Source organism: Narcine bancroftii, chromosome 4, assembly GCF_036971445.1.
Source record: "Narcine bancroftii isolate sNarBan1 chromosome 4, sNarBan1.hap1, whole genome shotgun sequence".
Taxonomy (NCBI): Eukaryota; Metazoa; Chordata; class Chondrichthyes; order Torpediniformes; family Narcinidae; genus Narcine; species Narcine bancroftii.
In genome coordinates this window covers 48,142,807-48,155,025 of record NC_091472.1, presented here as the reverse complement: position 1 = coordinate 48,155,025, position 12,219 = coordinate 48,142,807, and the positions used below count along the sequence as shown (strand labels likewise).

The 12,219-nt window shown below is 40.1% G+C and overlaps 1 protein-coding gene across 13 annotated transcripts in view; it reads left to right on the top strand.

Annotated features, from left to right (window-relative positions):
• LOC138760542 (serine/threonine-protein kinase MARK1-like) overlaps positions 1–12,219 on the top strand; it is a 302,067-nt gene that overhangs the window by 267,961 nt on the left and 21,887 nt on the right. For all 13 annotated transcript variants that reach the window (XM_069931242.1, XM_069931237.1, XM_069931240.1 and 10 more), the window contains 6 exons: positions 187–306; positions 455–554; positions 839–951; positions 6,149–6,302; positions 9,264–9,457; positions 10,307–10,404. In XM_069931242.1, the coding sequence (XP_069787343.1) occupies positions 187–306; positions 455–554; positions 839–951; positions 6,149–6,302; positions 9,264–9,457; positions 10,307–10,404 (779 nt within the window). The remainder of the gene's footprint in view (positions 1–186; positions 307–454; positions 555–838; positions 952–6,148; positions 6,303–9,263; positions 9,458–10,306; positions 10,405–12,219) is intronic.

Sequence of the window (12,219 nt, the reverse complement as noted above, 5' to 3'; positions counted from 1 at the left end):
CATCCATCTTCCATCCTCCCACTCAGAAAGGAATGCAAAACAAGGGGATGTTTTCTCTTGGTGTCTTCAATTCTTGTTGGAGTACAATAAACTGGGTATTTTTTGAACTAAGTATTTGAAGATCTAATACCATCTTATGGTACAGATCAGGTGCTCTGATTTCCTCTATTTGTTCCCTCCCTCCAGGAATTAAGGGAAAGGGTATTGCGAGGAAAATACCGCATTCCTTTTTATATGTCAACTGACTGTGAAAACTTGCTTAAAAAACTCCTGGTATTAAATCCTGCCAAACGAGGAAGTTTGGAAGTAAGTGAGATTCTTCAGAACTTTGGAATATTTTGTTGATGTTTTACATGGCTTATGATTGCCTTTTTTTCTGGTTGTATGCTAAAATTGTTTATATCAGATTTTAAATGTTACATTTCAGATATTGTTATGTTTTATTTTAAAACAGCAAATTATGAAGGATCGATGGATGAATGTTGGCTTTGAGGAGGAGGAATTGAAGCCATATGGTGAACCAGAACCTGACTATAGTGATCCCAAACGAATAGGTATGTCTTTTAATCTTGCATGAATGAGGGGAGCTTGGTATGCTGATCCTCTGAAGTGCACTAAAATTGTAAAACTGTGAAAAGTTTATTTCACCATTTCTATTATAAACATATTGAGGATATTTTTTTTTATTTCATTTTAGTATCTTTCAAGATTTCCTTAGGCTACAAATGAGCCCATGGAATTAATTTGCTGCAGTGATGTGGCTCTGGAGAAGATTTTGTTGAATGTATTAAACAGAAAATCTATTTCTACATTGTCATTTTTGCTTTGATATTTACAGAAACAATGATCACTATGGGTTTCCCAAAGGAAGAAATTACGCAGTCACTTGTTGGACAGAAATACGATGAAGTCATGGCCTGTTATCTATTATTAGGCAGGAAACCCCCAGAGGTGAGCTTCATAATAATTTATTCAGATTGTCGGGATATGTTCATGTTGAAATGGCTGCAGTATTATTTCATATTCCGGCATTTTCTCAGACCTTGATGAAGGGCTCAAGCCTGAAACTTCAGTTCTGTATCTTTGCCTTTGCTACATAAAGGACACTGTTTGACCTGCTGAGCTTCTCCAGCATTTTGTGTTTTTACTTCAACCAGTGTCTACAGAATTTTCTGATTTACTTTTATCTCCTGCACCTCATTAAATAAAACCTGATCATTATTTCAACTTTCCACCAGACTCTAGAATCTCTTTTCCAAAGCAATAGTGTTTCTACCTTTGGTGTATGTGCTCCTCCCCTACACAAAAAAAAACATCATTGCTGTCATGAAAATGACTAGGATAAGAAAATTGTAATGCATCTTAAGAATCATGGAAAGTAAGTTCTTGAGATTTGTTCTACCATTCAATGAAATTATATATGATTGTGAGCGCTGCTATGCGAATGATCCTGATGCAAAGTCCACAGTCTGTACAACAGGCTTTAATTAGCTTAAACTTGTACACCAGTCTTAGTATCTCCACATGTCTGACTGTCCCCCGAAGGGGCTGGCTCGAGTCTTTATACGGGCCGGTAATTGACAGCCGGCAGGTGGAGCCAGCCTCCTAGGTTGCCTACCTGCAGGTACAGTGGTTGCCCCCTGCAGTAGGCTGGTAGGAGTGTGGCCAGTGTCGTGGTTGTATCAACACAATGATACAGCTAACTCTGTACATCAACCTATTCTCAGCATGCCTTAGTATCTTTGTTTAATGATTATCTGTCATTGTTGGATTTTAAATTGACATTTGCCAAAGGGCTAATTGCTATTTGTGAGCAAGATTTTACCACCAGAATACTGAAAGTCTTGACTTCATCCCTGAGAGATATGGATCTAATTTTTTAATCTCTGAAACCTCAGCCAAAATCAGAAGTTACTTTTTAGTTTCTTGAAACTTTCCACATCACCCTTTAATGTTCCAGATTGCATAGCATGCAATTATTTAATCTCTCATTCTTTAATTCTTTAGTCTAGATTTCATTCTGATAAATCTACATTGCAGTCCTTACTAGGCCAGTGTACCCTTCCTTGAGCGTAATACTTCTTGGAGATGTGGCAGCGTTCCAATCACATTTTTAACTTTTTTTTTACCTTTCTTGGAATTTTTAGTGAAGTTTACAGGGAATTTTGAAAGGAATCTCAGGAAAAAAATACTGGCCATGAAATTACCTTGGCAAGTAGGATGAGGGTGAGTCTAAGGTCCACTGGGACCTGAGGTCTGGTGCCGCTGGAAGCCCGAGGTTCCCCTGCTGCTAATGCCAGGAGCCAAGGTTCCCCTGCCGCTGATGCCAGGAGCCCGATTCCTGCCACTTCCGGGGGCCCAGGGTCCGCTGCTGCCACCGCTGGGAGCCTGTCGTCCCCAGTCTCTGGAAAAATTTTGGATAAATTAGTATTTCTGATTTGTTTCGGATTTCCTAATTTATTGGATAAATGAGGATTCTGGAGAATCATAAAGTGCAGAACAACTCCTGATTATCCGAAATGATCGGAACTGGGCCTATTTTGGATAAATGTTTTTTTCCAACGACTGTTCATTTTTTTAAAAACAGCCCAGAAGCAACAGCAAATCACTTGTAACAGTGTTTAAACAATAACAAGCAATAAGGGAAGGCTTTTAAATTCTCACAAAAAAATGCTGGTCACGCTGATCTCTGACACTTCCCCACTGAGGCCCTGCTCATGCTAGGAGCCCAAGGGTCCCACTCCTGCCCAGAAGCCTGAGGTCTGCAGCTGCCACCGCTGGGAGCCCGAGGTTCCCGGTCAGTTTGGCTCCAAAAAAAATTTTAGATAAATGAGGACTTCTGATATGTAACTGAGGATTTTGGAGAGTCAGATTTCTGATAATCAGAGTTGTGCTGCATATTAGAAGCAAAAGGACAGTTAAGGGAAGATTAAGTCACCTCAGAGGCCAAAAGGATAAGCTGCATGGAGTTAGGGAATATAAAAGGAATCTAAAAACCAGAGAACTTGCAGGTCAGTGGTGGGAAAATTATTGGAGAAGATTTTGAGAGACAGATTCAACCAACATCTGGAAAAGCAAGGACTGATTAGAGACCATTAGCACAGCTTTGATTTTAGAAATTCATGACTCTCAAATTTAATTTCTTTAAAAGAGGCTACCAAGAGGATTGATAAGAGCTACATGGACTTTAGCAAAGCTTTTGACTAATTCCAAATTAGGCTAGTGTGGGAGATCATACTACATGAGATCCAGGTGGAGGAGCTAGCCAATTGGCTTGGTGGGAGCAGAGGGTTGTTTCTCAGATTGGATATAGTGGTGAGTTAACTACCACCCAGGCCCTGGGCTGAGCTTTACTAAGGCCCCCACAGCTGGGGACCTCATCACTGGGCTCTGACACGGCCGCATTTGGGGCAGTTTGTCCCTGTTCAGCTCTGTGCTGCACAACACCCCTCTGGCTTATACCAGCCAGTCGTTCCGGCTTTCAAACATTTACAGCAACTATTGCAAACTCTGGGTACAATTTCAAGAAACTGTTCTGTTGTTCATAATTTAAATAATATGAATAATTAAAGTGATCACTTACACTGCTCCCCCCGTGGCAGAGTCCAGAAATAATTGAATCAGTCCTGATTTTAGTGTTAGATGCTTTGAAACCTCTTCTACCAGGTGGTGAGGGGCAGCATTGCTCCTCCTTGTAGAGGGGGGATTTCCCTGGGGGTGAGGAAGACTCTCTTGCTCTCTCTTCTTCTCTTTCCTTTTTTGTGCACCTCTTTTATGTTTGTATTCCCTAGTAGCCATTTTGCAGACGAAAAACTGTTAACAATAGAAAATACTGGTATGAACAGTGAACCCTAGGTTTACTTTTTCATTGTTCACACCAACTCATTGCAATGTGTGGTGAGTGATGTTTTAATGTTGTCATCATGGTCAAGAACCATGGTAAACACAATTTTGCAGAGTCGCATAATAAATCACTGCTGCCTGCTGGTTAGCACCTGTGGATCACGATAGAGGGACATGGTTATTTTGTTAGTGATTTATCTGTCACATGTTGCCCCAGATTATTTAATAGATTGTGTTTGTATGGAAAGCAAGGGATTGACATGTTGGGGAAAAGATAGTTCAGTGCCAGGTTGTGGGGCTCCTTCCTTGTTATTCCAGCATTGAGAGGAGATTACGGGCAAGAAGATTGACTACTCCTGCAATAGTCGGGTGGGTTGTACATTTCCAGCATCATTTCCAGCAACCTCACGTCCCTCACCTTTAACCACTTCTTCACACCTTTATTCTCTCTTCTAGTTTTCATTTTTAACCCCCAAAAAACGGCTTCAACCCCTTTTGTACATCAGCTCATGTCATGCTCAGCGAGTTGGAGTTTGAATACATCTCAACACATAAACGAATTCCCTCTAAATGAATTGAAACACAACACATATGTCTTCTCCAGTGAACATTAATTTCATCATTTTCTGCAAACAGTCCTAATATTTCCCCAGAATTTATTGCCTTGCCATTTTCGATGTCACCTCAACTAAATTTGCTGCATATTGGGTGATTCTGTTGACAGTTATGACATGCTGTATCTCTTTGATTCCTGAGTCACCTGGGGAGCCACCAGGGTTTGTCATGGTGAGAGGAGGGTGCCTGTCCTCAATGTAAAGCTCACTTTGCGAACGACTGCCAGACAGATGCCTCTTTCTGCCCATGGCTGAACCACCCTTGTTTCCCCTTGTCCCATCCTGGGATAAACTAATACTGGGCTCCCAAAGCTTCCCCACTCCAGGAGGCCCTGTCCAGGTAAACCCACACCTTTCAGAGACCTAAGATAGTGCATCTCATCAATTTTTGGAGACACTCTTCCCACCCTTTTGTTTGTTCTCTGATTTGACAGTGAAGTTTTATGATCTTGGAGCAACTCTCCGAATTGGATGTTAAAAAAACTAATAGTTCGGTGGGAAGGTGGAGGATTGGGGGGTGGGGTGGCAGTTGAATTAAAGCAGCTCACCCAGAGCCACTGATGGGCGCTGGGTGGTTGACTGAGAGACCTCCTCACTGCAGCACGAGCGACGCTCTGAAGCTGAGTAACTGACTGCACGTCTCTCCCGAAGCCAGCAATAATGGCTGCAGAAGCAAAGCATGGGTAGCAGAGCGGCATTGACAACATTTGGATTGTCCCTTCTGGGACCAGGTACACAGAGAGGGAGAGAGAGTGAGAGAAGGAGAAACTTCTTTGACAGGGATTTACAAACTGGAGGTCGCTTCCATATTCTTTGTATGCAGCAGTAAACCAGTACAAAGTAAGTCCCTAAAAGCATTACTTGTTTACTTCAAAATGTTTATAGCTAAATTTAGATAACAAAATAGTATTTGTAATGAAAATAATATATACAAAAACACTGAAATATGTTGAGTGGCTCAGGCCCCTTGACCCTCCAGGCCCCTAGGCCTGCCCACCTAATGGTAATCCACCACTGACTGGATACCTGTGCCCCATAGAGCATTTCATTGATCGGTATGGTTGTTTGCAGAGTATATCAATAGTTTGGATGAGAATATAGTTGGCATGATTAGTAAGTTCCCCTGCAATTGACATCAAAATTGGTGGCATAGTGGACAGTGAAGGATGTCCAAGTTTGCAACACAATCCAGATGAACTTTAAATATTGGCACGGAATTGCAGATGGAGTTAAACTCAAACAAGTGTGAGGTGTTGCATTTTGGTAGGTTAAACCAGGACAGGACTTGCACAGTAAATGTTAGGATGCTGGAAAGTGTTACAGAACAGAGAAGTCTCACTGATGCAGGTTTTGTAGATCCTTGAAAGTGGAGACACAGTCAGATAAGGTGATGAGGGAGACATTTGGCACGCTTGCCCTCATCAGTTCGGGTAATGAGTACAGGAGCAGGAATCTTGTTAGAACTGTGCAATACATTGGTAAAATCATGAAGTGCATCGAGATGGTGAATGGTCACAGGCTTCTTTACAGGGGAAGGTAGTCTAAAAATAGAAGTCATTGTTGAGAGGAAAAAAATTTAAAAGGGACCTGAAGGGCAACTTAATGGAAAGAATTTCATCATAATACAGTAAAAATTTATAGATTTAAAATCACAAAAATAATTTTTAACAATTTTCTTTTCAACATTTCAGTTTGAAGGCAGCGAATCTATATCCAATAGTAACCTGTGTCAAAGGTCTCGACCTAACAGCGATCTCAACAACAGTTCGGCGCAGTCCCCTGCACATTCGAAGGTCCAGCGCAGCATATCAGCAAATCAGAAACAACGACGGTTTAGTGATCACGGTGGGGATGAGGTTCACGCATTTAAATTAACATGACCCATTTCAGCTTTGAGCATGCTGTGACTTATTGGGCCATTCTGGATGAAACTTCAATCATATTAAATTTTAACTGGTTCAGTTGGACTAACTTCATTGTTTCTGTTGTGCATGTATTTTGTAGTGAGAGTCTGGCATTCAATGTATTTCCGACTGTAGCACCCAAAATGATGTATAAAAATAGTCCCTGCTGAATGACAGATGTGGAACTTTTAAAATTAACTGAATCACTCCAGACTGATAAAATTTAATTAATAATTACTGTCGAGAAGGCATCCATTTTTGGATAATAGTTATTAATCTTACAGCAGGATGAGTTTTATTAACCCATGTCACAGATAAAACCCTGAATCAGTCCAAACCTTGGGGTTCCATCCAACTTCTAATTTAAGGGTCTCCAAAGTGGTCCATATCAACCCCTGGGGAATTCCCCATCGAATGGGGATTGATAATGCCAGAATGGGGAGGGGGTCAATAATGCCAGGGGTCAATTGAAAATAGTATTAATGGCAGTGTTGGCCAACCACTCGCGAGAGCGGGCTTTGATGGTTGCCATGTTGTATTTGATTTAGCCTTTGAATTAATTTAGAGCAAATGGGAGGATGGAAAAAGGTACCGTATGTGTTCTGTGTTTTATACACGTGTAATAGTCGAATTTTTTGGACTTCTTTTTTGGAAAAAATGGGGGGGGTAGCTTTTACACAGGTCAAACTTTTGACCTCATGAGTTCCTGCATTGTTCAACAGCAGGACTGGGTGGTATATTCATGGTTGGGGTGTCAGTAGCTCAGATGGTGTCAGGATAAGTATCCGCAGTTGTGAGTTTGGATGGGCGGGCTTCAGGGCAAGAATGCACAGTGCTCTGATCAGCGGCCGGAGGGGGCGAGGATCCACAGTCAGGAATTCGGATGGACGGGCATTGTGGCAAAGATCTGTGCTTGAGAGTTCCGATGGGCAGGCACTGGGACGAGGATCTACGATCAGGAGTACAGATGGGCAGGTGTCGGGGGTACGGATCCACAGTCAATGTTGGGAGAACGGATGGGCATACAGATGTGGCCAAAAATTGGTTGGGGGGGAGTATCTTTAACAAAGATCCACTATTACTCAAGTATATTCGATAACTATGTTAGCACTGCCATCCCCCTACCCCCCTGTCCAGCGCTGTCATCACTGCTGCCACCACCGCTGTCCAGCGCTGCCACCCCACTCCCCAGTGCCGGGATTCCATGCCTGAGGGTCAATGAGAGATTATCTGAAAAGTTTGGGGACCCCTGCTCTAATTCATGCTTAACTGCAAATAATCCAAATTTTGTTGTTGAAACACATTTATAGCAGTGGTTTGGAAAATATGCATTCTCTCATATCCTATTGTGAGACATTTAGCTGAAGTGGAAAAAAAAACTATAATTTAAATCGATTAACATCCTTATTTTAAAATTTCTTATGATATTTGTGTATTTGGAGAAAGTAACAAACTTTAAAAAATGCATATTAAAATTCGTATCAGCACTTGCATTGTTTTTATGTATCTAGTTTTTCCACACAAAATTATCTTCAGTGGCAGATTTATGTATGTTGCAGGATAAAAGATATTTTCAAAGTAATCTTTTCACATAAAAATCTGAAAATGCATAACAAACCATTTAGCATTGAATAAAATAAAATTGATAAAATAAACCATTTTTCCAGATGCTGATTATGTATATGCATTTTCATAGTTTTTCCCAGATATCCAGCATTTGTGATTTTTATTTTTAATGTAGCTGGAAATTTACTTAATTTTTTTGTGAATTTCAAAAATTTTAAGCATTTTTTGGGCTGAAAAAATGCTATAATCTTTTTCTGCAAGAATATTTTCTATGACACATTGATTTAGATTATCAAAATACCAAACAGGTATGTAGTAAGATAAAATGAAAATCTGTAGTTAATGAAAGATGTGTTTGGTGTTATCACAGTTTCCTAACCCTTACTGCACCTGATTACAACTTAAAATGGATTCAAACCTGTCACAGATTTGTGCAACTGATTTAAATGTCCACTTTCTACTAAAGACTCACCTTTACATCAGTTATCTGATATCCATCCTATTTCTAAATACACATTCTGACATGAGCATTGAAGCATTGAATCTGGATTAGAAGGAATTTTTTTCTATTTTATGGTTTTTATTCAAAACTAATGTACTTCAATAGGAATAAAAACTAAATCAATTGAACACTTGAATGAACCCCTCGATGTTACTTTTATATGAATGAATATGAAAATAAATAAATTACAAAGTAAAGAAATAAATAACAGAACAACAAAAAAAATCTGACCTTGAAAAAAAATGAAATTATAAAAGCATCTGTCAGCACTAAAGAGCAGTTAAACAGCTCTTGGATGAAAGATAAGATTATATCTCAGTAAAATCTTATTGCTTGTGCAATATTTTTTAAAATTAATTGTGGACCTCCTACATGTTTCTGACTATTTTCAAATGATTGGCCCCACTTTATTTAATATATAGATATATAGTTTGATTTTGACCGGCATTTTTGACTCACACACAAAGCATCAAAGCAACAACAGAGAATTTGCTTTGTCAGAAGAGAATTATCCACAGGGATAATTGAGTGGTACATTTTTAGTTAATTATAATAGTTGCAAGCTTCTTAAAGAAAACTAAAAATAAAACATTATTATCACAGTATGGCTGTTCACTGCATTCATCTGCTCATCATTTATTTTCTATGGCAAGTTTCTTAGTTGATGTGAGATAGATCATGTGAAATTGGCTCATATAGTTTACTATCTTCATTTATGGTGCTGATGTATGCCATCATTTGTCCAGCCATGTTCTTTAAATGCATTCAGCTTAAAAGAGAACATTTGGAAATTTACCCAAGTACAGTTAAAAGTGATTTGTTCCTGTGTTACAGCTGGTCCATCAATCCCAGCGGCTGTGTCATACACCAAACGAACTCAAGCAAACAGTGTAGAAAGTGACCAGAAGGAAGACTGGGACAAAGACATAGCTCGCAAATTAAGTAACAGTACCGCAGGTTCCAAAGCGGATGTCCCTACAAGTCCACTTGCAAGTCTTGAAAGGAAGAAACCCACGACTGGGCAAAGTGTAAGTAGCAAATTGATTTGACTGAGTTGCATGTTGGATCTGATTTTTTTTTTGTTCTATGCATCTTTGACTTTCCTGTCCTATTATTGAGGAAATTGGACTTGGTTACTGGTAATTAAAACTGATATCCTGGTGTAAAATGCTTTCTCTTCATTTAGTGTTTATGGTAGAATTGCAGTTGTGCAAGAGAAATCTTTAAATTTTTATTCTACACAGCTTTCTTCTCTCAATCCTATTGTCACTTTTTCTGAAATTATGACACTAGTTGTCATTGATGAAAACCAATCCTTGGGTAACAGAGCTTAGCTTCTGCATTTGCTGACCATTTACCATACAGTACTGAAGCAAAAATCACATACAGGTAAAAGTAATAAACGTGCATGGAGATTTTTCAGTTTGAGCCCAATTCATTCTTTTCCAAATGATATCTCATGATCTTCCAATCTTTTGGTTAATAACTCAACGTGATCTATGTAGGATGAGATCACCAACAGCAAAAAGGTCATTCCAAGCAGAAGTATAATATTGGCAGACACATACTAATAGGTGGTAGTCGTGTGGAATTGATGTGAGATACCAAAGAGGAAGGCATCCTTCTGATGACCTTATTGATAAATGTGGAGTTTTTAAAAACTTAAAATAAATCAATAAATTAAGTAAGAAACCAAACCAAAAGCTTGACATCAATAGTTGTACTGATTACTTATTTTTAATTACATTTATTATCGTTAATATAATTGGTAATTGTAACATTTCTAAAACCTTTGAAATTGCAAGATTAAGAATTCAAAATTTGGACTATCTTTGTAAAACAATACCTGCCTGATGTTAATTCCTTTCTTGTATCAGAACAACATGGTTGCTGGTATGACTAGAAGAAACACTTATGTGTGTGAGCGATCTACTGGAGATCGATATTCTGCTATGCAGAATGGAAAAGACAGCAGGTGAGAATCCATAATATGACAATCTGTCAAACGTTTCAGTGATTTTTCTCAAAACCAGGTTGGTCAGTAACTGTAAAGAGATAATCGGTGTCGCTGATCTGAATTAATCAAAAAGAAATGAGTGCAAAATGTATAGTCCTGAAAACAAGACTGATGTTCAATTGAACGAAGCCATTACTGGTGAGAAACATAAAATTAGAAAAATAAATCTTGCAAGGAATCATGTTTTAAGAGATGAAAATTGCATTATGTTGGCACTAAGTGATTATAAATTCAAGAGCATATACAACTGAAAGTGTTATGACTAAATACTGACAACATTCGTTCCATGAGGTTCAACTTAGTCTCCATTTGTTCTGTTTGCTAAATATTTAAATGTTGAATATGTCAATTCCATAGTTATATTAGTCTGGTTCGAATGTTCTTATAATTTTAACTCTTCCTTTATTTGACAACATTTGTGAAAGCATTCAGGTAATGTCATTTGCAACATACATATTTACTAAGCTATAAAATTTGAATAAGATTTATAGCCATTTTAATTACTGTAAAATTAAGCAGAAATTAGAATCAATGTTTCATAATGGCAGGATGCAATACAAAGTGCTTGGTTTAATATTAGTAACATTGAAAGGGCAAGAAGATTAAAATTGTTTTGTAGCGTGCGTGCTACCACCGAAGTGTGGAAAGAATGACACGCACCCCAGAGTTGAAGTCGAAGACTGGTTTATTACACTGGCAGCTCTGCGTAAATTCTCTCCCCACTGTTGCTCATTGTTTCCCGTTGTGTGGGTTGTCACCTGGGCTGAAGGTCATTGGCTCCCGTGAAGTCTGTACATTCGCCGTGTTCGTCAGCCATCTTATGTACCGTGTTGCATCCTAGTTAGCAGGCCGCTACACGACCCCCCCCCCCCCAAAGAATCCTGGCAACCAGAGCACTGTTCGGTGCTTTCAGTGGCCTACCTCTGTGTCATAGGGGCAGTGGGGACTGGTTGGCTAATGTCCAGATGTGCTGGCTTGAGGTAGTCGATGGTGAAAGTCTCTTCCTGACCACTGACATCCAGCACACATGTCGACACGTTGTGTCTGACTACTTTGTATGGCTCCTCATGGCTGTTGCAGAGTTGTCCATTGTGTCCCCCTCCAAATGAAAATGTACTCACAGGTCTCTAAATTTTTGGGGACATAAGACTTGGTCTGGCCATACGCCGGAGACTGCGGAGGGACTAGAGTACCCATTCTTTCCTTCAGCTTTGTCATTGAGGCCTCTAGATTCTTGGCGGTGGCCAAGAACTCTCCTGGTATCACCAGCAGCACGCTGTACACCATCTCAGCTGCTGAGGCGTTGAAATCTTCTTTCGGCATGGTGCAGTTCCCCAGGAAGATCCAGAGTAGCTTGTCTGCCCAGTTCGGCCCCCTTGAGCTGAGTCATCAAGGCCACCTTTAGGTGCCTGTGGAACTGTTCCACCAACCCTTTGGCCACTGTGGTATGGTGGAGCTGGGTTCCCAGCAAGTTGGCGAGCACCACCAAGAGTCCCGAAGTGAACGGTGTACCTCTATCAGAAGTCATCTGCTTCAGGTCTCCAAATCTTGATACCCAGGTGTTAATCATTGCCCTGGTGCAGTTCTCGGTGGTTGTGTTGGCCAGTGGGACCGCTTCCAGCTATCTCATGGAGCGGTCAATCATGGTGAGGAGATATCTCTCCCCACAGGAGATGGTAGCGGCCCTACAAAGTCAATATGGACGTGGATGAACCTACAGCACATTGGCTCAAAAGTCTGGGGGTGGGGGGGTGTCCCTTAATGTGTGTCTGC